The 25,874-nt window shown below is 39.6% G+C and overlaps 2 protein-coding genes across 8 annotated transcripts in view; one reads left to right on the forward strand and one right to left on the reverse strand.

Annotated features, from left to right (window-relative positions):
• col5a2a (collagen, type V, alpha 2a) overlaps positions 1-5,069 on the forward strand; it is a 62,087-nt gene extending 57,018 nt beyond the window's left edge. The window contains exons 51-54 of the mRNA XM_031296534.2: positions 411-720; positions 1,766-1,947; positions 2,206-2,448; positions 3,830-5,069. Of these exons, the coding sequence (XP_031152394.1) occupies positions 411-720; positions 1,766-1,947; positions 2,206-2,448; positions 3,830-3,976 (882 nt within the window). The 3' untranslated portion in view covers positions 3,977-5,069. The remainder of the gene's footprint in view (positions 1-410; positions 721-1,765; positions 1,948-2,205; positions 2,449-3,829) is intronic.
• A 1,905-nt stretch (positions 5,070-6,974) lies between these two features.
• The window catches only part of gulp1a (GULP PTB domain containing engulfment adaptor 1a), a 109,772-nt gene continuing 90,872 nt past the window's right edge, over positions 6,975-25,874 (reverse strand). For 3 of the 7 annotated variants that reach the window (XM_031296528.2, XM_031296526.2, XM_031296527.2), the window contains 9 exons: positions 23,911-23,982; positions 17,353-17,451; positions 16,698-16,835; positions 16,360-16,476; positions 14,972-15,058; positions 13,858-14,079; positions 13,497-13,638; positions 12,372-12,466; positions 6,975-7,764 (listed from right to left, as the gene is read on the reverse strand). In XM_031296528.2, coding sequence (XP_031152388.1) covers positions 7,693-7,764; positions 12,372-12,466; positions 13,497-13,638; positions 13,858-14,079; positions 14,972-15,058; positions 16,360-16,476; positions 16,698-16,835; positions 17,353-17,451; positions 23,911-23,982 — 1,044 coding nt within the window. In that variant the 3' untranslated portion in view covers positions 6,975-7,692. The other 4 variants (XM_031296530.2, XM_031296531.2, XM_031296533.2 and 1 more) reach the window with 4 other exon arrangements.

Raw genomic sequence — 25,874 nt, forward strand, 5'->3', positions numbered from 1 at the left:
TTATTAGTTTTTAACAGCTGTATACTACTTACCCTGTATGGATGTGATATGATTGTTAATAATTCTTGTTTGGTCTGGCTTGGGTTAAACTCTTTGTAAAACATGAACAAACTCAAACAATGAACACCATCAAACTTTCTTTTATTATCTAGTTTGCCAGATAGTCATAACGGAAAAAGAACGTAAATAAAACTACTTTAAAGTAGATTTTATTCCGAAATAAATTACGTGGTATCGGATCGGTGCATAAACTCCAGTACTTGCTGATACCGCTACCAGCATTTTAGGCAGTATCGGAGGCTTTTCAGATACTGGTATTGGTATTGGAACATCTTTAGTTCTGACCAGTAAATAAACACAAAAGCTACACATAGACATAAAAAATACCCCTGCTATTCCTATCTCCACAGGGCCCTCCAGGAGAGCCTGGCCCCGCAGGCCCCCCTGGTCCCCCAGGACCTCCCACGGCTGCTATGGATGACCTCTTTGGCGGCCCTCAGGATTACGACTCGGGCCCCCCTCCTCCTCCGGAGTTCAGTGAGGACGAGGCTCTGCCCAACAGCAACGCGTCCAGCATAGTGGCCGTGGACCCGAGCATCCACGCCACCCTGAAGGCCCTCAGCAGCCAGATCAACAGCATGAAGAGCCCCGACGGCAGCAGGAAACATCCTGCCAGGACCTGTGACGACCTCAAGAGATGCTACCCCGACAAGAAGAGTGGTGAGTGGTAGTGACAGGGTGTATGGGTGATTGATTCATCGATACAGCATGGTATCGCAATATTTTCTGTGGCAATAGAGTAATGATACACAGTGCCAAGTATCAATCTTTTTTTTAAATTTAAAAACAAATGTTGGGGCTTTTTTGCCTTTAATTGATAGGACAGCTGTAGACAGGAATTGGGGGAGAGAGGGGGAATGACTTGCAATAAAGGGCCGTGGGTTGGAATCGAACTCCGGGCCGCTGTGGTAAGGACTGAGCCTTAGTACATGGGGCGCACACTCAACCAGGTGAGCTTCCAGGGCGCCCCAGTATCGATCTTTTATTATATAAATTGCACATGAGAATTTAACTTTTTGATACCAGAATAATAAAATCTATTGTTTTTTCAGTCCACTAGATGGTGCAGTTGAGAGACATTTGTCTTCTTAGATAAAACAAATGTTGACAACGTTTTCCTTTGGGCACAAAATTGGAAATTGGAAAAAAGGAAATAATTTGCAATATATGGCAGAATATCGCAATATGTTGAAAATCGCAATAATATCGTATCGTGACATAAGTTTCGTGATAATATCGTATTGTGGGGTCTTTGGTGATTCCCACCCCTATCACCGAGGAAGAGGAGTGTTTGGGAAGATGTTACACTGCTGAAAGAGAGAATATTGTACAGGAAAGCTGTCTTCTACATATACTAAATGTACAAAACAGAGCTGAAAGACAGTCCTTTGTAGTGATAGACGATAGGCCAATTAATCGGTCAGCCGATTAATTACACAACACGTGTGCTGATGTGTCCACATGAACATGACATAACAGGGATCAGCTGATGCCTGCACTCACGAGGCCACCAAAAACTACAAATAACAAAAAAAAAGTCTGTGGAAACATCTGCAGGTAGCCTTGTCAGCATGTCTGCTGTAGAACAAAGTTTGCGCCCAACCTTGTGTCAATGATATACTGTATGTATCGGAATCATGTCAAATAAATCAGGGATGCGGTCAAAAGTTACACGTCCATAATTCCTGATCATTCTGTTGTGTAGGCGAGTACTGGGTGGATCCAAACCAAGGCAGTGTGGAGGATGCCATCCAAGTGCACTGCAACATGGACACGGGAGAGACCTGCATCACGGCTAACCCATCCAGCATACCTCGTAAAGTGTGGTGGAGCTCTTCCAGGAACAAACCTGTGTGGTTCGGAGCTGACATCAACCATGGAACACATGTGAGCAGTAACATTTTGACGATGGGAAAAAGATGATAGGGAAAAAAGAGGGGGAGCAAAGGCACAGTGAAGTGCCCTAAGGCTTTATGGAAGAATCTTGTAATTAGAAAAAAAGTTTCCTCAAAAAGGGTGCAGAACAACCACATTTTGGTGGGGGGGGGAATAGTGAAAGTCATGTTGTATTATTAGTAGTGTGTCTTGGCTTAGTGAAAGTTTTTCTATAAAGCCCTGTATTGATTGCTTTCTTTGTTTCTCTAGTTCACTTATGGCAACAAAGATCAGCCGGGAAACTCCGTCTCCGTTCAGATGACTTTCATCCGCCTGCTCTCCAAGGAGGCATCTCAGACCATCACATACCACTGCAAGAACTCTGTGGGCTATAAGGACGAGAAGGCGGGCAACTATAAGAAAGCTGTAGTCCTAAAGGGCTCCAACGATCTGGAGCTCAAAGCAGAGGGAAACAACCGCTTCAGATACACAGTGGTGGAGGACTCCTGCTCAGTAAGTTCCCACATTTCAACAGTAGCTATGCTCTTTTTACATTTTCCTTCGTTATTAACTGTAAGACCTGCCTTATTCTATGTTTTTTTGTTTTTGTTCTCAACAAATCATATGAAATGACCAAAGCAACAAATAGTCTGTCACCATTTAGCATCTTTCAGCTCATTGTTTTGGTTTTAAGGCTCACAACTTTACTGTTTTGGTTCAAGCTAAGCGCTCTCATTAGCATCCTTTCCAGCCCGAGCAGCTGGCTGTTTTTATCCAAAAAAAACTGATGAACTGACTGTACACTACGTGCCCAGCACCAAACGGCAGACAGAGTTAGCGAGTTAGCTAGTGAACATAGTGGAGCATTTAGCAGATAAAGAGCCAGATATTTCCTTCAGGAGTTGGAGAAGACCAAAAACAGAGCTAAAAGAAGAGAGAATATTGCACTTACGTTCAACATAATCACAATTCCAAATGAATGTTTGTGTTGTTCTGTTTCTGTTAAATGTTTAAATAGGCAACCGTTTGCCATAACAACTTATAAAGGTGATACTATGTTATTGGTGTTTACAGTTTGTTATGCTGCCCTCTAGTGGCAAAAAACAAAAGATCTAATAATGACACTCTAGGCAGGACTAAATGCATGTCTAGGTAGTGTAGGTAATTTGGTGACTTCAAAACATCAGGGGACAAGCAAGATATATTATATTGTAATTCATTTCCATGCATGCTGCTCAGAGTAATCACAGTTCACGGCTCTTTTGCCAACAGCACAGGGTTTCTCTCTCCCTCTTCTCTTGAGCCGTGCAGCAGCCGGTCAGCTGACACAGCCACTAAGCTTTATGCAAATGATACGTGATGAAGTCACAAATATGCATGGGCGTATGACGTCATCTAGCGACTTTTGGAGCTAATACTAGCTACTTTCATTGGAGAAGACTTGGCAACATTGGGTGCAGGGATTATTTACAGCCAAAGAATAAAGCACATTTTGTGTGCTATAGTGAGCAGTTTTGGCAGCAGGTTTGTGTATATCGCATTGAGTCAAAATAAAGTGATTGTGTAGCATTGATCGTAATAAAGGAACATGTCACCCAGTGCAACAGTGTGGCTCAACAATGGCGCTCTATGGCACGGAGGAATAAGATATATCAGGCTTTGGATACACAGCCAATCAATTCATTGTTGGTTTGTGTCTTTTCATGGGATTTGTTGACAATAAGAAAAAAAGAAAACAGATGCTGAGTGTCACTATGCAAAGAAAACTAATGTCTGAAGTCCGTGCCCCTGAGCACAGAAAAGGTCATTAACCATTGCATTGAGATGCATTGCTCTTCATTGTAGGGAACAATTACATTAGTCACTGAACTTATATTTGTCAATCTTTTTTCAGCAACCAAATGGCAACTGGGGAAAGACAGTGTTTGAGTACAGGACACAGAAAACTGCAAGACTTCCTATTGTGGATATGGCCCCTGTGGACATTGGCGGCCCCGATCAAGAGTTCGGCATCGACATCGGGTCCGTGTGCTTCTTGTAAAATCGTCAGCAGGGATGCGTCGAGGAGAATCCTGAGACTATTGAACTGACAGCTGACACGATCAGCCACATTGTACATACGAGTACTGAGGACTATTCTGGCCCTGTGGCAAGATATTTATTGTGCCTTTCAACCCAGTTCAAGATATCGAAGATTTGTAATTTAGAATGAATGTTTGGAATTTACTTAAAATTGGTAAAAATCAGAATCATTCCTCTGTCTTCTTGTGTATGTTTGACCCCAAACGTAATGCATTTCGAGGCTCACTATGGTGAAGTTTGGTCCAAAGATACTACCCTTTAATTTTATTTTTAACAAAACAACATTGCCAAAGATTTATGCAACATTGCCAAAGATTAATGAATATGAAAGCGTTAAAATGGTGGTTATAGCCTACCTGCTGTTCATAGGCTTTAAGAAATCCCACTGAAGCTATGTCCAATGTCCCTTCACTTCCCTCGTTTTTTGTGTGAAATGTTTGCATATACAACAACATTGTGGTGCTATTGAGGATACAAATACAGCTGGTGATGCGTTCACCGGCGCAGGTATTTTTTCAAGACAGTTTTGATGAACCAATGTCTGTATCCAGTTATTTTAAACTCTGTACCGACCACGTAGAACATTAAAGACACATTAAGACTGTCAATTTCTCAGTGTTAGCTACCTCGTCACCGAAACTGAGAAACGATGACGCTACATGTAAATCTTTTTTCACAGGTGCTGTTTTGTAAGTAGTGTGATCCTTGTGCACTCCTCCCGGCTGCGCGGTACAGGGCAGGGTGTGGGGATACCAATAAAGATCTTTCTGTCAACGATGGAGAGACGAATAAGGTGTCGTGTGAGTGGTGTGTGGTGATTTGTTACATTTTTCTTACTTCCTTCAATTTCAATATCGTACAGTAAAAGGTAGCAGAGAATACTCTATTTGTATGCATGTCAGTTCCCCCTTTTCAGTACCCTGGACTTATATGCTCTTGAAATCCTTCTTATAATCAGTTTTATAGAATGAGCTGGCTGTGAGTGCCTGTTTGCTTTGTATTTTTTTTTTTTTTTACTATGCAACAAATTAAACAAACTGCTTGTTAATCCCCCCCAAGCTCTTGTCATATTGATTCAGGTATAGTTAGGTCCTTTACACTTGCCATTTTGCACACAAAATCAATTTTAGACATATTTTGTAAAACAAAACACATGTTCAATTGTTTCTAATGTAAGATGTTCGTTTTAAATTTCCATGAATGTGTCCTCAAGTAATTTCATTGTGACCATTTGGTTCATATTTGAGTATATTTATTATAGATTTGTAACTTTTGTGAGGCTTGACTGCCTGAACACCCCAGAGGCAGAGAGGAGGAGGAAGGAGCTTTCCATAACTGGAAGCAGATGCGTTTCATCCTTGGAAAATAAATATTGAAAATACTTCCCTCAGCCTGTTCTTGTTTGAGAAGAGTTTCTTTAAAGAAAACTTACCATACTAGAATAATTTCAGCCTCAAGAGGGTGTGTGAAAACCTGAGATGAAAAAACCAAAACACAGAGATGAAGGTAAGAAAATGTGATGTTGGACTATACATAAATGTCACTTCAAAGTGAAGTGCTCCTGAGACTTCATCAACATCAGAAAACACACGTATCTACAGCAAGACAAGGAGTCTAGAGTAATGTACTATGAAGCTGAACTTACAGCAATGCTTTGGGCTAAATGCTAATTTCAGCATGCTAACATGCTCACAATGAAAATGCTAACCTGTTTTTGGGCAGGTAATGTACTTGCCTGGTTCGCTATCTTAGTTTAATGTTACTATGCTAACATTAGCTAATGAGCACTTAACACAAACGAATGGGAAGATGGAATAGAATGTTTACAATGGTCACCATCTTAATGTTTTAGCATGCTAACATTTGCTAATTAGCGCTGAACATAAAGGAAGTAATGTAATGTTTACCATGGTCACTATATTAATGTTTTAGTATGCTAACATCTGCTAATTAGCACTGAACACAAATTAAGTAGTGTAATGTTTGCCATGGTCACCATCTTAATGGTTTAGCAAGCTAACATTTGGTAATTAGCACTGAACACAAAGGAAGTAGCGTAATGTTTACCATGATCACCATATTATTTTAGCATGTTAGCATGCTAACATTTGCTAATTAGCACTGAACACAAAGGATGTAGTGTAATGTTTACCATGGTCACCATCTTAATTTGCTAATTAGTTGTGATGGCCAAATGAAGCTTCATGAACCATTTTCTTTATTTTCTGAGTCCACTAGATGGCACTCTGTTCAACAAAGGGTTGAAAGCATTTTTCTTTCTGCCATCTTTAGTGGGGTAAACAAATACAACTAATGGTTAATGAAGCATCATACTAATTAGCACTAAAAACAAAGAATAGCTGAGACTGACGGAAATTGTTAATTTGATCATAAACCAAAGTTTAAACATTTGACCTGATCACGGCAAGTCAAGGGGATCACATTGCTGCAATTTATCCGGTGGGGACCAAACATAAATGTCCATACCATATGTCATAGAAATACATCTCAACATTTTTCAAACAGAATCAAATATGTCACCTTCATGGTGGTGCTAGAGGAAAAGTCAGAGGATCACAAAAGTCAGTAGGATTCCTCATCTGAGAACCAAGAATGTGTGAACAAAATGTTCAATGACAATCGATCTAGCAGATAGGAAGCTAATTCGCTGAATAAGTGAAAGCTTTGAACTGCTGGTGGCACCAGAGGAAAAGTCATGGGATAACCAATAACAGTAGGATTCATCCTCTGGAGAAATGCAAGATTTCATTGCCATTGACATATTTCAGTTTGGAAAGTGGTGGACTGAGCGACCAACACTGCCATCCATAGAGCCATACTGGCAGCATGGCTAATAATACAATCTTTGCATTAAAGAGACAACATTTCAAACACAAAAATACACAACAGCTAAATAACGTCACACAAACATTAGATGATAGAATCAATGAGCAGTATTTTTTTGCAGGAATATTTTCTTTAATATCTGTAACAGCAAAGTCAATGCAACCAAAAGTAAAATAATGGAATAGTACTGTATGTGGACAGAGGCAGTCCAAAAAAAGTGCCTCCTGGTGCAAGAGAAGAGAAGACTAAAATGATGACAAAGTAAAAATATGACAAGAAATACTGAAATGGCAACTTAAACTTGTGAAATGCAAAAAAAGCAAAAAAAACAACTCAATGTCAATAGACTGGATTAACTAACTACAGAATGTGTCACCTAATGTTGAGTAAAATAAGCTATGTGATGTTATGGGCGAGCTGAACGTTTGTGTTAATGATACAGATTCCATTTATTTTCTTCGCCGGCTTGTGTTCGGCATACAAACAGGAATGTGTTAACAATACAGACTTCAAATGGTGCATACACACAAACTGTCTCATATGAAAATTCTGCCACAAAGTGTACCATTGGACATATTCGACTATTTACATCTCTCATCGCCTGTGCAAGCAAAAGTACTTCTCTTTTTTACAAAAATAGTTCATTTCTATAATGGATCTGAAGTTTACCTTTGAAATATCGAAAACAAACCCAACAACAATCTAAATGCAAATGCATATAAACCTCAAGATGAAAATGGTGACATCTTGACTCAACCTCGGAGTGGATTTTGGCACTTCTTCATACAAACGAGTTAAAAGTACGTGACAAAGAGCATCTTCTTGGCATCAGCAGCGGCTGTCTAGTGGGTCCAGAGAGAAGACGGTGCCCTCTAAGGTTAGTCCCATTTTGAACCCCTCCTGGAAGACAAGCCAGACAACAGCTGTGACGCTCAGTGACCACGCACGCCGACACTCTGTGAGTTTAGTCGATGAACAGGAGGTGGGAGTAATGCTTAGATTAGAGCCATAAACCTCTGAGGGTAAAGGAGAATGAAATACCAAACAAAACAGAGATTACAACACTGTTTTTCCGTCATGCTTGGCCATGCATTATGTTCAAGATACAAATGACTTTAGCAGAAACAACAAGGCATGCAGCTGATGAGAGAAGCACATGGAACTCATTTATATCAGATGAGAAATTCAAACGCTATTTTATTTTACCTGCTTGTAAAAATGTTCTTGTAATTGTTTTAATGTGCTCTTTAATATTGCTGCACTATGTTTGTTTTTTTAATTAAATGTGACATCGGTTCCAAAAGCTATAGCATACTCTGAAGCAATTATTGGCTGAAAATCAACATCTTAGATGATAGGAAAATGTGTTTGCTCACATTAATTAACAAGCCCCAGTCTGAGACAAGAGCAGCTCATTAACTACAGAGCGAGGGAGCTGAGAAAACAAACTGCTAATTGATCACATTGAGGCCTGAGCACAATATTCTGAATCTCTACTGAGAGAACAATGGACATTTTAGAGAAGATGGATGCAGGGGCGGGGCTAGAAGGGGGGCACGGGGTGGCACCAGCCCCCCCTGAAATATGATTGGCCCTGCTGTCAATCTGACAATTGTGATTACCATTGGATCAGAGTACTGTCACTTGGCTGCCTGTTCTGCCAATCTTTCCAGCCCTTGTCACATGACCAATTAGTGTTTCCATGGTGACTAGCCAAAATTCTGATACCGTGGAACCAGCACTGGAACTGTTTTTTAAAAAAGTGGCAGACTGAGCCTATAGAAAATGTGTATTGTATTTGGATATACAATTTGTTTAAAATGAAAACAAGTGAAGTTAATAATGAATGTGATATTGTATGTGATGTGGTATTTTATGTGATGTTTTATTTAGCAGATTTACATTACACCGTGTTGCTATCCTATCCAATATTTCCTACATTTCGAAGCAGATTTTCTATGCTGTATTCTGATAAAATGTCCCCCTCAAGCCCCCACCCTGGGCCCCACTTTACTGATTATTTGTCCCTCATGTGCCACTTCACTTAAAAAATCCTGGAATCGCCCCTGGATGGATGAGGTAAATTCAATCGCACGGTGTGTGTGAGAGCATGCGACATCCTCCAAAGCATGCAAGACACAAACACAGTCACAGACACCGACACAGAAGCAGAGCAAAGAGTACAAACCATCTCTGACGCTATAAGTGGAAAAGACAAGAGATGCAACCACTTGTTAATCGTAAAGACGAGAAAGAAAAGGTTAAGTGCACTGAAAGCAAGTGTGCCAGACTGCCAGTGCAACATTGCCGCCTACTGGCAACGGCCTGCTTAATCTCAGCAGTTATTTTGCAAACACAATCACAGAAATTGCAGCACATTTTTAGTTTTCAGAAGTCATTATTTTCTAATCATATGGCATAAACTGCATTTGTAATGTATTTATATATGTCTGATTGCACACCAACTCAAGTTACAGCAGTGTTCACAAACTTCTTCTCATCCACCCTTTGCCCTAATACCTAGGGCTGTACAATTAATCAAACTTTAATTGCGATTTTGATTTTGGCTACCAACGATCACAAAAACAATGTAATCGAGAAAAACTATTATTGTGTGAAATAATGTTAATTACGTTTTGCAAGTAAACTCTTACTTTGGCCTGTGTTCTGAATGAAAAAAAAAAAACGTGAAAACGGGAAACGTATTCAGGGAAATGTCACAGTTTAACTGTTTCACTGTTTTTTTAAGTTTAATTGCAACATCTTTCCAAAAGTCAATGAGTAACCGTGTTAAATTACGGAGCCCCCCTGGTCCCACTTTGTCAAAAAAAATTAATTATAACTATCTCGTGGCCTCAAGATAGTAACTCGTGGCCTCAAGATAGTATCTCGTGGCCTCAAGATACTATCTCGCCGAACACCGGCATTAAGCCGGCCGGCGGGGGCCCTCTGATGGCGTGTCACGTTTGCAAATCGGTCAGTGGAAAGTGTTGGAGAACCGCAGCTGAGTTACGGTAAAAGCTGTCAAAAGTGTCCGGCCGTGGTCTCCAGAGGTCGGTCTCACTGCCCCGAGACTCCTCGGTGCAGTTCTCTGGAGGCCTATGTTTTCAAAAACTGGGTTTCCGAAATCGTGCAGAAGGTGGCTGGGAGAGTGAGCCGGGCTTCTTACCCATTTAAAGTTTGAGAATAGGTTGAGATCGTTTCTGCCCCAAGACTTCTAATCATTTGCTTTATCAGATAAAACTGCGAGACTCTGAGCGCCAGCTATCCTGAGGGAAACTTCGGAGGGAACCAGCTAGGGGGAGGTGTCAGACCTCTGCCCGCTTATGGTGCACCTTCCCTGGGGTAAATCGAAGGGTGCTTCGGTGGGATTTTCTTCCAAGTTTTTGGACCGGGGAAGGTCCTCCCTGAGCTCGCCTTAGGACACCTGCGTTACCGTTTGACAGGTGTACCGCCCCAGTCAAACTCCCCACCTGCCACTGTCCCTGGAGCGGGTCACACCCGGCAGGGCCGGGCGCTTGACACCAGAAGAAATCTGTAGGCTGCATATCCATAGCCCTTTATAATTCTTCTTCATTTTTATAGCCTATATTTATACTTTTTACATGTATATACTTGTTTATTTACCAACTTCTATTATTATTTATATTCCTTTAAATGTCTTGATGTGCACATCAACTGTGACACAAGAATTGTCCCCCGGGATCAATAAAGTATTTCTGATTCTGATTTTAAGTTAGCCTATAGTGGAGTGTGTAGACTGGTTCATTAATTATTGAAGTGTTTTACATTTTTGGGGAAAAAAGCTGCTCCATTGTGCATTCTCCTTTTATATACACTTATCTTGAGGCCACGAGATAGTATCTTGAGGCCACGAGATAGTTATAATTAATTTTTTTGACAAAGTGGGACCAGGGGGGCTCCGTATTAAATAATTGTGATTTCAATATTGACCAAAATAATCGTGATTATGATTTTTTTCTATAAATCGAGCAGCCCTACTAATACTACTGTAAACGAACTTTACTGTTCTCAACCACTAATAATATTGGGAGAGTAGTACACTGTCAAACAGCATGAAGGAATAAACTCATCTTTTATGAAGAAAACTAAACTCACTTAACTCATTACATTTAATTTCAACAGAGAGGGAGTAAAAGTCTCCAGTCATGCTATAGTTGTGTAGTTTGAAGAAAACAGACACTTTCTGTGTCTTCAATACATGTCAAGTTTGGAGTGAGAACGGGTTGGATATACAGTCTTTTTGGGAAGTGAAAACGGAATGAAACATGAAACTGTAAATGGCTAGCAAAATTGACTGTACAGTATATCAGGGTGATTGAACAGTTGCTAATTGAACAACTTGTTACTTTTCAAGTTCAGTTAATCAATTATTAGCATCAGTTAATCAATTATAAAACTTCCTTTAGTTAGTTTAACTTAGTGAAGTCCCATTTCCAAAGGCAGCAGGAAAACTTACATTTGTAAATTGAACCCCTTTATAATGTTTGTACATTGTAACAAAACAAGTCGAGTTCATTGAAATAACACATTAAAATAAAGCATGAACTGCCTAATTCCATTCACTTCACCAGGAGTTAAGCAAATTAAGCCCAAGCTGCCAAAAGACACAAAGCTTACACTCTACTGCCTCTTTTCCACTGCACGGTTCGGCTCCACTCCACTCCCTTTTGGTACCAGCATCTTTTCGTTTTCCCTGCAGGTAGTATACCCCTCGCCGTAGAGCGCACATTAAACTGCTGTGTCATTATCTTCAACTTGCTGAATTCTTTAAATCGCCAAACAAACAGAAGGATGTCTGCACTTTGTCAATTGTATGCCGTATTGTACATAGTGTACGTCCTAGTTTTGCGGGTTGACATTTTTCAAAATGCGGGTTGAGTGAATAAAAACACTGTGGTCCATATCGACGGTAGCTTGGCTATTTAAAAATGGCGGGTTTGTGCAGGATGTGCCGCGTCGTGCTAGTGTTGGTTCTCTCTGACCAATCAGTGGTCTGCGATGTTTTAACCCCACCTTCCAGTAGCATTAGTGGTATTAATGCATTTCTAAATGAATGTGTAAGTGGTTTCATGTCCCTGATACATCTAAATAAAGAAGTGAGTAATATTCATCACTGAGTCAGCTGAGGATTTCATTAGGAATCTTAATGTGCTCAGCTTTTTTCAGAACCCCCCCCCCAGGAATATAACTTTAGGTAATCACTCACATGGGCTTGTTCCACTGATCTATGCACAACAGTACGTCCAACCTGATCTGTTCTAACATTATGAATTTTAATAAACAATGTACTGGAGCTCGCTTACACTCCACAGCAGGCCAATTAGGACCAAACTGTCTGGAAATGATTCAGCATGGCCCATGATGCACAAAGCCTTGGTTTATATAAACAAGAGAAAATATAAATCTTCAAAGTGCTGATACTGACAATAAGAGCTGCCAGGAGGCCGCTGTTGACGGCCTCCTGGCAGCTCTTTCAAACTCACCTGCATCTCGTCCAGCTTTGACTGGATATCTGGAGGAAAGTCAGCCGACCCGCAGGTGAACGGATCAAATGGCTCAGCACCAAACAGGTCTTTCCCTACAAACACAGCGGGCAGATAAACATCACTCTGACTGGAAAGGGAAAAACAGCTGTGTTTAAACAGAGAAAAAAAAGTATTTTTAACAGCTGCAATCCTTTATTTCTGCAGAATAACTCTTTCACGAGCCGAAGAACTTCTTAAAATCTGTAAATCTTATGATCAGAAAGTAGCTACTAGTAGGCCTGAAAAAAATGACTTTATATCAGTGAATATTAGTCGGACTATATCTTTTTATTTTTATTTCAATTGTTAGTTGTTGGCACTTGACCCTATACATGTTCATAGCAACAAAGATGACAAGGAGGGGATACAGTTAGAAAAAATGTTTTATGAAAATAAACAGGCTTTTTTTTACTTGTACTATGTATTTGTGTTATTACATTATCTGGCTTACATAACGGTGATAAAACCAAAATATGTATCCTGGAATTTGTTCAAAACTTTAATTTGTTTAAAAAAGTAATAAATGAATAAATAAACATTTTTAAATTTGACTGAGAGAGACATTTATATTGTTAATTGCAATTATTTTATGAGACAATTAATTGTACAGCAAAATCTGGATTTGTTACAGCTCTAGCTACTAGCTAGCCTCTCCTCCACCCCCTTTTTTTTTGGAACACTACTATTACTATTATTATTATTATTATTATTATTAATAATATTGAAATATTTAAAAAAGAAGTTTATTATTAACATTAAGGTAGTCATCATCATTGACTTTAGCTATAATTGGTAAGTACTATGCTTTATTTTCTTCTCTTTATTTAACCAATTGTACCTCTGTATTGTTATATTTTTTTATCTTCTTCCTTTTCCTTTTCTTCTTTCACAATCTTCCACACCTAATCCCAATAATTCTTTAACTCAACTCAGTTCTTCAGTGTTACTGTCTGTTCTTTATACCACTATGACCCCTCTGTTTTGTTTCCCTTGTCACTGTTTGATAGTTATTTGTTAGCACATGTTTGTTCAATACCAATAAAAAATAATAATAAAAAAAACCCAAAACTAGTAGCTACTGACTTATATCTGGTGGTAATGTGGTCGGTGGTGGTGGTGGGCAGCCGTTGCTGGCCAGTACGGGCTCCAGCGGCGTTACAGTGGAGAAGGGAACCATGTCGAAAACGTCTGTAGACATCTGGGGTTTCATGCAGATGCTCCCTGCCTGTATAGAAAGAAACGGTTAAGGCGAGGTCGCACTTGTGTAGGCTCGCACACAGACAAACTGAACAGCAATTTTTTGTTTGTTAATAAAAGCAAGAGAAGAAGCAGAAAAAAGGAGCAAAAGACAGGCAAAAGCAGAAGACACTTAGGACTCAAGGCGAGCGACAAAGCACAGAGCAGAAAGAAAGAAAGAAAGAAAGAAAAAGCGGAGGGTGTTTACGCGAGGCCGCGGGATGCTGCATCCCTCAGTAGGCTTAGGAGCAAGAAGAGCGGGTTTGGCAGGCGGAGGAGTTAGTAGCCCGCTGGACAAGTTGGACTCAGGCGAGCTCATAGGAGTGAGCGTGACAGAGGAGATGTCCAGACAGGAGATGCTGTGACACCAGAAGAGAGAGGAGGGCCTCTGCAGCATGTACGCTTCATTGGCTGCGTTTATATGCAGCGGCTAAGAAAAAAAGAGATCGCAGACAGACAATGACCAGAGAGGAACAATATTATTCAGTCTTGCAGATTAGGAAAAAAAAGGTGTGGGGTAATTGCATTCACAGGAGGCCGTCACAAAGTACTGGCATTTGGCTCAATTACATGCTGAATGTATCGCCATTCCTCATCAGACCAATCAGGTGTGTAATTGCTTTGCTTCGGACACAGCTTAGACCACCCCCCAACCCCCCCAACAGAAACTCCCTCTAGATAGGTTTGCGAGTTTGAGGTGGCGCGTTTAATCACACCAACAATATCTGCAAAAACCAGCCGTCACTAAACATACTTGAAAAAACTAAAAACTGGCAAAGTTTACTTTTATAATTAAAAAAATGGTCGTGGTTGTGTACTTTTGGCTGATGTGGAACATCTGAATCCCAAATGATTTCAGAGTCTTCAGTTGATAGGTTTTAGTTTGTCTGCAGACACCGCAGTTAAAAGTAAGACTCCGTGACTTTTGAAATACGAAATAACCCAATGTTAGTCTTAGAAATAAAAAGTTACATTTATTAAATACAGTGCAATCAGGGGTTTTGACCAGTACTTTTTTAAACCTTTGGATGACCTCTCGCACTTTATTTTTATGTATTACCTTGTGATTTTAATTGTAATTTGTTTTAATATATATCACATTGATTTTTTATCTGTGAAAAGCACTATTTAAATACATTTTACTCGCTTACTGTTGCACATGGCCAATGTTAGCTTACCCTACATTAAGCATATAACACTTTTACTTAATTGTGGCCACAGAGGCTGCTGTCGCAAAATTACATAGATCTTCATTATGTAGAATCTACATTTTGTCCAATCTCTAAACTGAAGAGGTGTGTGTTTGTGCAGTTTGTCCTCACTGGCGGCACATGAGCTATCATCAACTGCTCTTCAAGATCTTGAAGCTGTTGCTTTAACTCAGAGTTTTCGGTTTCCAGTTCTTGAATCTACAAAACAAGAGCAGTTCAGTCATTTAAGAAACCAAAGTGATGAATCGTTGTATTGGGTCTGATATTGAAACATCAATTATGACAACTCAATTCTAACACAGAGTTTTACAGAAAATCTCAGACATAGTATTAATGAGGTTGGGGTGGACAACATCTTTCCATGATACTTTAAATTGTCACACTCCTGTGGAAACTCATAGTCTGTTTTCAGCTTTGTGACAATGCATTTCTGTGGTAATCCAATGTTTTTTTCAATGGTTTGTTAAACTTAACAATTCACCCTCTTCCACCTTCTTCAAATACAAAAAGACCACATTTGGAGATACATGGTTGTCACTGGACAATATGTAATTTCATATTGCGATATTAATATATTTGTGGTTATTTGGTAAATTAATCAAATTGTTTAGATACAACAGCGAATGGGAATAACTGCTCTTGATAGAATAAAACACAAAAACACATCAAAGTACTTATTTACATTGATGTGAAAATCTTGAAATATGAATGACATAGATGTTATAAACAGTCTGACGGATCGAAAATGTACATTGTTTTATGACATGTACCATATCGCACAAACCCTTCCTTAAAATATAGTTAGAGGAAACAATCCTAACTCAAGGGCCACTTACTATTTTTTCTAAGGGTCTTCATCATGTTGGAATTCCTAAAAGTGCTATGGATGAAACCATAACAACTACCGAGCTTGCACGTCAACCGATCCAACTGAGCAATCTATATCCATTGATGAAGACTGTGTGATACAGTTGAAAGCTCTAGAGAATGCAAGTACTGTAAGTGACCCTTGAGCTGAGATTGTCAAAGTACTATTTCAAAGTTCAACAATGAGCTTTGTTTTAATGCTGAGTTTTAATACGTTTTCATACATTATTTTAAAACCCTTTTCAAGTAGCTAAAACACTAAATAAAAGTATTTTTGACTACCATTTTAGAAATGACTGCAAATTAACCTTAACATATGTATCACACTGGTGTTTAGCTACTACAACTTATCAAGTTCATACTAATGTTTTAATAAGTCACCCTTTAATCAAAACCACAGGGAAAGCTCCAGTCTCAGCAGGGTGCACAATAATCCAGTTACCGGTTGTAACAACACCGCTCATTAATATTCATTACTGACACTCTTCATCAACACAGCTTAACTGTCCACGCTGCATGGTTGAAACCAATCAATAGAAACAAGCTATGCAATCATTAATAAACGCATCAATGTGTCAGCATGGTGGTATACAAAGTTTTCAAAGTTAAATTCAAGTCCGTGTGAGACGTACTCTTTTCTGTAGGGTTCCAATCTGTTTCCTGGTTTCCACGTCTTTGCCTCCAGACTCCAGGAACTTCTTGTAGGCCAAGTCAAAGGCCTGACCGATCGTTAGAGTAATTTCTTCTGCCTGCGGCAGAGCAACAAAGACATGCTCACCATATTTACCTAAATGTCACCACAGCTTATTTATAGTTGAGTCGATCATCGACGGCTAACTACAAGATGTCAAAATACCAAAGAAATAATAGCACAGCGTCAAAATATAAAACATACACAATAATTCTACATTCTGTCAAATGTGCTCTACATTGGTCTCGATGCAAAGACAAGGAAGTAGACGGCACTTACACACTTTTCACTGTCAAACACATAGCAGAGGTGTTTGTTGGACTCGGAGTCTTTGCAGATAAAAGTAAAAATCCTTTTATCCGTTTTGTCATCTGCACAAAAGGATATCCTGTGTAACTGACAGTTATGCTGCACATCCTGGAAATCAAACACAACAAATTCATTATTTATTTCCTTCTTGTTGACTACGAATCCCTTCTTTCTCTACACAGGGTTTATTTTCAGGATAACTTAAGGCGTCATGTACAATATTGCACCACCAACTAGAGCTGGGCGATATATCGATATCGTGATATGAGACTAGATATCGTCTTAGATTTTGGATATCGTAATATGACATAAGTGTTGTCTTTTCCTGGTTTTAAAGGTTGCATTACAGTAAAGTGATGTCATTTTCTGAACTTACCAGACTGCTGTAACTGTTCTATTATTTTTTACTTCTATTTATTCTTTACCCCCTTAGTCAGTAAATCCACATTACAGATGATTCTTTATCAAAAATCTCATTGTGTAAATATTTTGTGAAAGCACCAATAGTCAACACTACAATATCGTTGCGGTATCGATAGAGGTATTTGGTCAAAAATATCGTGATATTTGATTTTCTCCATATCGACAGCCCTACCACCAATAACAATCTAATCTTTGGACTCACTTTTGTCTTGGGATCTAGTATCTTTACACCATAAATGGAGATCTGTAATTCCACTTTAGGGGTCTTCTGTCCCTCTGACTTCTTGATATGTCTCTGAAACTGCCAAAGAGAGAAATCACAAACAGAAACATGTTGATGAATCCACTCAATTAATGCACCAACATCTATAAGGAACAAACCCCAATTCCAATGAAGTTGGGACGTTGTGTAAAACTTAAATAAAAACAGAATATCATGACTAGCAAATCCTTTCCAACCTATATTCAATTGAATACACTACAAAGACAATATATCTAATGTTCAAACTGATAAACCTTATTTATTTCTTGCAAATATTCACTCATTTTGAATGTGATGCCTGCAAAACGTTCCAAAAAAGATGGGATAGGGGTAACAAAAGACTGGGAAAGTTGAGGAATGCTCAAAAAATCATCTAAAGTCCATAATATCAAAAGATACAGAGAATCTGGAGAAATCTCTGCACGTAAGCGGCAAGGCCACAAAAACCAACACTGAATGCCCGTGGCCTTCAATCCCTCAGGCGGCACTGCATTAAAAACCGGCATCATTATGTAAAGGATAAGGTTAACACAGTTCGTCGCTACATCTACAAGTGCAAGTTAAAACCATGCAAAGCGAAAGCCATATATCAACAACACCCAGAAACGCTGCCGGCTTCTCTGGGCCCGAGCTCATCTGAGATGGATCGACACAAAGTGTGCTGTGGTCTGACGAGTCCACTTTCTTTTTTTTTTTTTTTTTTTTTAGGAAATCATGGATGTCATGTACTCCGGGCCAAAGAGGAACAGGACCATCCAGATTGTTATCAGCACAAAGTTCAAAAGCCAGCATCTGTGATGGTATGGGGGTGTGTTAGTGCCCATGTCATGGGTAACTTGCACATCTGTGAAGGCCCCCTTAATGCTGAAAGGTACATACAGGTTTTGGAGCAACATATGCTGCCATCCAAGCAACGTCTTTTTCAGGGACGTCTCTGCTTATTTCAGCAAGACAATGCCAAGCCACATTCTGCACGTGTTACAACACAGTGGCTTCATAGTAAAAGAGTGCAGGTACTAGACTGGCCTGCCTGCAGTCCAGAGCTGTCTCCCATTGAAAACGTGTGGCCAGTATGAAGCACCAAATAGGACAACGGAGACCCCGGACTGTTGAGCAACTTCAGTCGTACATCAAGCAAGAATGGGAAAGAATTCCACCTACAAAGCTTCAACAATTAGTGTCCTCAGTTCCCAAATTATTGAGTGTTGTTAAAAGGAAAGGTGATGTAACACAGTGGTAAACATGCCCCTGTCCCAGCTTTTTTGGAACATGTTGCAGGTTTCAAATTGAAAATGAGTGAATATTTGCAAAAAACAATAAAGTGTATCAGTTTGAACATTAAATATCTTGTCTTTGTAGTGTATTCAATTGAATATAGGTTGAAAAGGATTTACAAATCATTGTATTCTGTTTTTATTTACGTTTTACACAACGTCCCAACACTGGAATTGGGGTTTATAGAAGCCTAGTAAGGGAGCTTGTCAAAAATATAACCCATGTACTAGAGGACTTCACGGGTCTATCTGAACCCTAGGACCCAGGACCTGCACATGTTCGGATCCACGGTTTATACGGTCAACTGGGTCTGGGTCAGTTCAACATAATGCCTGTGTAATACCTGAGTGGAGATCAGACAGTGCTGATCATGATGGAAGAGCCGTGTGTGTGTGTGTGTGTGTGTGTGTGTGTGTGTGTGTGTTCAAAGTGCATTTGTGGCCACAAGGTGGTACGTGCGTGAGTGAGTGCCCCTGCTCAGGCAGCAACTTAGCAATGCTAACATAAGCAGCCCTAGCAACGAGCAATCATTATCATATAAGTTATCTCTATAATGCTAGATGCAATAAAACTGCAAAGCTGATTGTAAACGAGTCACGTTTGTCATCTGTCACCGTGACAGCAAGAGGACTTTTAAAAATAACAAGTGGATTAACCATGATGTTTAAAGGAGCAATGAAGGAATAACAGAAAACCTGGATGTATTTTACCAACTTTCTTGGCAAGGAGGATGGATTATATGCGACACCAACAGGCACAGGGGCTACTAGCTACTAACGTTACATTAGGTTAGACACAAAGTTTGTTTTGAGGATTTGCAAATTACCATTAACTGGTTAAAAGCAATAAGCTGTAAAATCGGTGCCAATTTTCTGTCTCAGTTCTCCCAAGCTCAGGTCCAACATTTCTCAGTTCTGCACAGGTCCGGGTCCCAGCTTCTTTTTTTTTAAGTAGACCGGTCCAGTTTCGGTTCCGGGTGGTACATTTCAGGGTCTTTTTGGGTTTGGCCATTCATTTTTGGACCTGTGAAGACCTCTTCCATGTACACAACTTTATCCGTTAATTTCTTTGGCCACTAGAGGAAAGCAGAACAAGCTGAAAACACAACATTGTTACCTAAAAAAGTTATGACGAACGCGCTGGCAATCGATTACAGGTTTATACCCAGTATTTCTGGGTAGGTGCTAGATCGTACCCACCAATCGAGTCACCAAACGGAACTGGCATACTGCGCAAGCGTCAACACTTAAGTTAGTAGCTAGCTAGCTATGCAGGGTTGATGTTAGGGTTAGGTAAAAAGACAGAGTTTGGGTTAGGTTTACATCTCGTTTCTTATAACGAAAGTCACATTTTCATGTATAATGAATTATAAAGTTGATCATTGCTGCGCTTGGCCTCCTATACGTGTATTCACTCAACATCCCATTGTAGAAGGGTTCAAATAACTGTGTGTGTTGACGCCTGTGCAGTATGCCCGTGTTGTCGTTTGGTGGGTACGATCTAGCATTTACTGTATTTCTGGCCTTCTGGCATATGCAAGTCCAATATTCATCTTGTTTTAGCTCTGTTTTGGTCTTCACCAACTTCTAAGAAAAAGGCTCTTAAGCAGTTAAATGCTGCACTATGTTCACCAGGTAGACTCTTACTTTGTCTATGTGCTGAGCAGGTAGTGCACAGTGGGTTTATCACAGGTTTTTTTTTTCATGGAAAATGGCAGATTTACTTAGGAATAAAACGGCAGCATGTTCTTTTTGAAGGGCAATGATAATGTGTTGAAGGAAATATTATCTTTAAGGTTAATTGTTTAACAGAACTTAACTTAACTCAAGAGGGAATAAAACAAATCTGTGATTCATTCAGTGGGTCACTCTATCAAGCACTGCCAAAAAACTCTTTAAGTTTTTTACAGTTATGTTGCCAACTGACATACACACCAACAGGAGTTGAGGTCAGTAACGAATGAAAACGTCTGATAAAGGGGGATTGAACACTGTCAGTTGAGGAGACACTGTATCATTCAACGTAAGGAAACTTGCAGGAAGCTGATAAAAACCCTACAATTATTTCAATTCTGTATATATACACAAGTATACATGTTACCACTATAGCCATAAACATGCAACAAGAAACTGCAGTATTTTAACAGACTTTTTGGGACTTTAAGGCTTACAGTAAAATGAGAATATATTCAGCTGTAATCAATCCCTTGTAAGGCCTGGAGTTAAGCTTCTATAATTTAATACGTTTTATGTTCAGGGCCAGTACCAACAGCCTGGGAGAGAGAACCGTCAGTGTGAGTTTCAAGGAGATTCATCTTGCTTGAGTAAAAACACACATGCACTTATATTCTAACTGATATGAGATTTACAGTATTTGACCTAAACCGGTATGGACACATGCCTTCCAAAGCTGTCTCTAAATTCTCCTCACAGGATCTTTGGAACGAAAACTAAGCCTGTCCTAATTGCCAGTGTCTCTGGGAAAGTAACCACGAAACCTTAGTCTCCACAAGGCTTTCAAGATCACATGTAATGTAACAATAGAGGTACGGGTTTGGAAAAACAGTCCTCCCCTAAGAGTGGCCTCACAGATTAAATTTTTGGCAGGAGAAGATAGAGGCAAGGCCAGCAGGCAGCGAGCACAGACACATTATACCAAGAAGCTTTAAGAAAAGAGAGTGTTTGCTGCACTATAACCTTAACCCTTAAACGCATGCCTCAGGGCTTTTGTGACCTGGGACAACATTATACCCTGTCTAACTTAATTTAATTAAGCATTCATCTATCTGGTTTTCCTGAAATTATTTGTTTTTTTAACTAAGTTCTTGTGTCAAAAAAATTTAAATAAACATAGCTTTTCTAATTTTTCACATTTTGCTGGATGCAAGTCATAGCAGGTAATGTTTTCTTTCTGTTTGGTGGCCTTGTTGTACGCTAAGATAAGGTAAGATGTACTTTAACGTCCCTGTAAGGAAACTTGTTCTGGACTCACTGTTACTATGAATAAATGTTTGAATGATGAAAAACGTTAGCTACCATCAACAGTTAGTTAGGTGGAGGGTTTTAATGACAGTAGGTCTGGAAACGAATATGTACCTGAGGCTACTGAGGATGAGTAATGGACCCTACCTGTCCAGCACCAAACAGTAGTGATGGCCAAATGACGCTTAAAGTTATTGAAGTTGAAGTTATTACCTAGCTGGTGAACACAGTGGACACATTTCTTTCTCAGGAGCTTGTGGAGACCAAACACAGAGCTAAAAGTAGAGTTTGCCAAATCAACGTTACGATGTGACAACGTCAATCAATGATGTGTTTAAAGTGTGTTACACTGCCCCAGAGTGGCCAGAAGAATCAATGAATGCAGGTTTGAAACAAGGTTTAGACTGCAATAATTATTTTTTGGCTACTTGAGTTGTTCCAGCAAACAGTTGCATATTGACATATGGAGCAGACACATTCATTGGTGATAATTGTAATAATTTAAACCACTGTTAATATATGATTAGTGCAGCTTTAATCAATGCATTAATTAGCAAATAATAATATAGCACACATGTGTTTACCATAGACTGTACAACAGTGAAACCAAAATATCCCAGATAGGGGCGCTGCCATCTTGTAATTTTGGAGCCATAGTCTGCGCAGTAGTGATCGAGAAATGGAGCCGAGGTATCCGAGTCTGGCCCATACACCCACCTGACCAAACGCGAGTCAACCACCACTGTCAATCACGATGTTTCACCCCATTTATTAGCATCAAATAACTAATAGAACACCAAACTTATCAGAAAAATCAAACATCCGTGTGATCAGAACTACCTAAAATGACAGAAACCATCTCTGGGAAACATTTATTTGAGTGGTGCTTTGATTGGCCTATTTCCTATCTGCTAACATGGAGGGGGCGGGATTTATGACCTATACTATTAACCCTGGTGGGTACATGAGTGGTATTAACCCTACTAACAGTGTAACTTAGTTTTAAGGGATTATATTATTTCAAGAAATCAACTTTTTCTCCATTAATATGCAAATGTAGGCTGTAGCACAAAATTAGATCATATAATTCACATCAGGAACCAGTGGTGGATAGTATTGTCAAGAGTTTTTATGATGTGTCGCTGAGTCCTGTCAGTGTGTATTAAAGTACCTGTGCTTTCATGAAGTGACTTCTTATGTCAAAACGGTATGTTGGTATTAGTAGAAAAAGTGTTAAAGCAGCCATATTATGCTCATTTTCAGGTTCATATTGTATTTTAAGGTTGTACCAGAATAGGTTTACATGGTTTAATTTTCAAAAAACACCATATTTTTGTTGTACTGCAGTGCTCTCTCTCACTGCTGCAGATCCTCTTTTCACCTGGTCTCTGTTTTAGCTACAGAGTGAGACCTCTTTTCTTCTTCTTCTTCTGTACTATCTTTGATTGCACTGCACATGCCCAGTAGCTCAGATGTAGATCATGTCAGCTAGCTAGCTCCATAGACAGTAAAAGAAAGGCTGTTTCTACAACTTCGGTCAGTTACAAGGCAGGATTAGCTGGGAGACTTCTAAATGAGGGCGCACATGTAAGTAGTTCTTTTGTAGATTATGGTGAACTTGTGTGTGTTGTAGCAGTGCTTTGCTATTGAGAACGAGGTAGCATGCTAGCGTTAGCATTAGCGTTAGCATGCTAACGCTACGAGCTAATGGTTGCGGTTAGCCTGCTCGTTTCGGCTTGTGACGTCACAAGCCGTGCCGATTTTGAACAGCTCACCCAGAGACTGAAGGCAGGACACATTCAGAAACTGTATCTCACTCTAAACAGCATGGATGGATTTTTTTCAAAGTTTGCATGTGTGTGTAAGCACCAGAGACACAAAAGAACACCCTAAATCCCAGAAAAAGTGATTTTTTCATAATATGGGCACTTTAACGGTTGAAGGATTCAAGCTCGGGGAAAGAAACAACAAGTTGCATGGCAGATAAATATCCCTTTTATTGAATTCTGCATCTACCCGGTTAATGTTGATTGAGCAACCTGCCGTGCTTATCCAGCAGTTATAGGCATCCACACTTGGGAGCTGGAAAACTCTAAGGGCACCTTGCTGGTAACTGATGAGGGAGGGGAACATTTGTCACTCACTCCCACCTCTCCTGCTCTAAAAACGACCATCCTATCCGGTCACTCAAGAACACTCGTCTATCCTTCAGGCTACAGCTTACTCTGAGGACTGGCTTTACCTTCAGCTTTCGGACTGCATCCTTTACGACTTCTGTGCCTTTTGGGGCTTCAACCTCTGTGTTTCCAAGGAACTGGAAAGAGAACAGAAAGGCATACTATGATATGACAGCAACACAGCAAGGACAGATACTGTACTGTATATAGACGGTGTTTGGTGCACATAAAGATAACAAATAGGGGGGGTGGAAAAATGTATACAGCATAGTATCGCAATATTTTCCGTGGCAATACTGTATCGATACACAGATGCCAAGTATCGATCTATTACTATATACGTGTTGGTTAGTTTGTCTGCTTGACAATCCCATTTTGCAGCAATAAAATTGAAGTGAGATGAGCAAACAGAGAAATGTATTGTTTTAGATAAAACAGATATACATAATTTTAAGTTGGAAAAAAGGTAATAAATTGCAATATATCGCAGAATATCGCAATATGTTTAAAATCACAATAATATCGTATTGTGACATAAGTATTGTGATGATTTCGTATCGTGAGGCCTCTGGTGATTCCCACCCCTAATAACAAAGAGAGGATAGAAATGATTGTTATTCAGAAGTATGCATACATTGGACATGATAGACAATTATTTAATAAATCAGGCCAGTAGGAGTAAATGTGTTATCGTCCTTCGGTCATAAACTGCATAAAGAATGAAGTCCTTTACATTAGCATACCAATCACTGGTGACATTTCAGTCACTATCATCCATTATTTCTTATTGTAAGTTCAAATGAATGTAGATAACATTTGTATCAAATTATCCATGCTCACATCCTTCAGAGACATACATTAACCACCTTTAACTTGCTTGGGTACCAAAGCATACGCACATGAGGAATATGCAAACACACACACACACACACACACACACACACACACACACACACACACACACACAAGCAGCAGCACTTCTGCCAGTCACCAACAGATGGAGCCATTAACCTTTATGCCTGAACATGGTGTTTTCCATCTGGCAGCAGCAGTCGTAGTAATTGTTCCAGTCACACACACACACTGCTTATGTGGCTCCTGAGCTTAATGTGTGTAGCCTGTTAAAATATCAGACTTCGTAAGCACTGGTGTCAGCCCCTTAAAGGTTGGGAAAAACAAAATAACAATGTCTCCCACTGGAACTCAGCAAACAGCTCAGACAGACATGGATTGCCTTGACGACACAACCGATTCTCTGTGAAGCTTTCCATGACTTGGCTTTGCTAATGTCCATTTAATCTTGCAGCTCGGCTTGCAGACAAATTGGCTAAGTATACAGTACATTTTGTTATGGAATAATACAATACTTTATAAGCAATAGTCTGTTTTGGGCATTTAATGAACTTGGACATTAGTTACTATAATAAAGCTCAACAGTGACCGCCCACTTTTTGAACGGCTCTGGTTCCGGATGTGATTTTCCCCATTCAATATCTCAATAAGTTTAAAATGCTTATATAAAAAGTTGTAAGCTTGGAACCAAGCCAACCAGCTACAAGATGAAAATATAAAATATTTGATTCGGCGCAAAAGAACATTTTGAAACATGGCAAAAAAAGGCAAAAGTACAAGACTGTGTACATAAGCGAACAGCACCCTAGCCGTTCAAGGGTGCGCTAAACATTCCCACGGTAACAGTGGGCTCCACCAAGATAAGATTGCAAATAAAACATGTCTTTCTTAAAACAAGGTTGATACCCTATGGACTTCTGGCTTCTACAGGTGCATAAAACCGTTGTTTTTTACATTCTCATAGCTCGTGGTCAGGCTACCTTGGATGGTTTAGACATTATGGCTAATAATCAAAATCCTCATGGAGAAAATGAATGGGATTTTTACTTCCGGAACCACACTGATGAGCTCTATTCATTTTGAGACATCTCAGACATTTTGTGAAGCAGTATGTTCATGCCAACATAAAAAACACTGATATATACATATAAAATAAAATGTAAAAAAAAAATTAATT

Source organism: Sander lucioperca, chromosome 8, assembly GCF_008315115.2.
Source record: "Sander lucioperca isolate FBNREF2018 chromosome 8, SLUC_FBN_1.2, whole genome shotgun sequence".
Lineage (NCBI taxonomy): Eukaryota > Metazoa > Chordata > Actinopteri > Perciformes > Percidae > Sander > Sander lucioperca.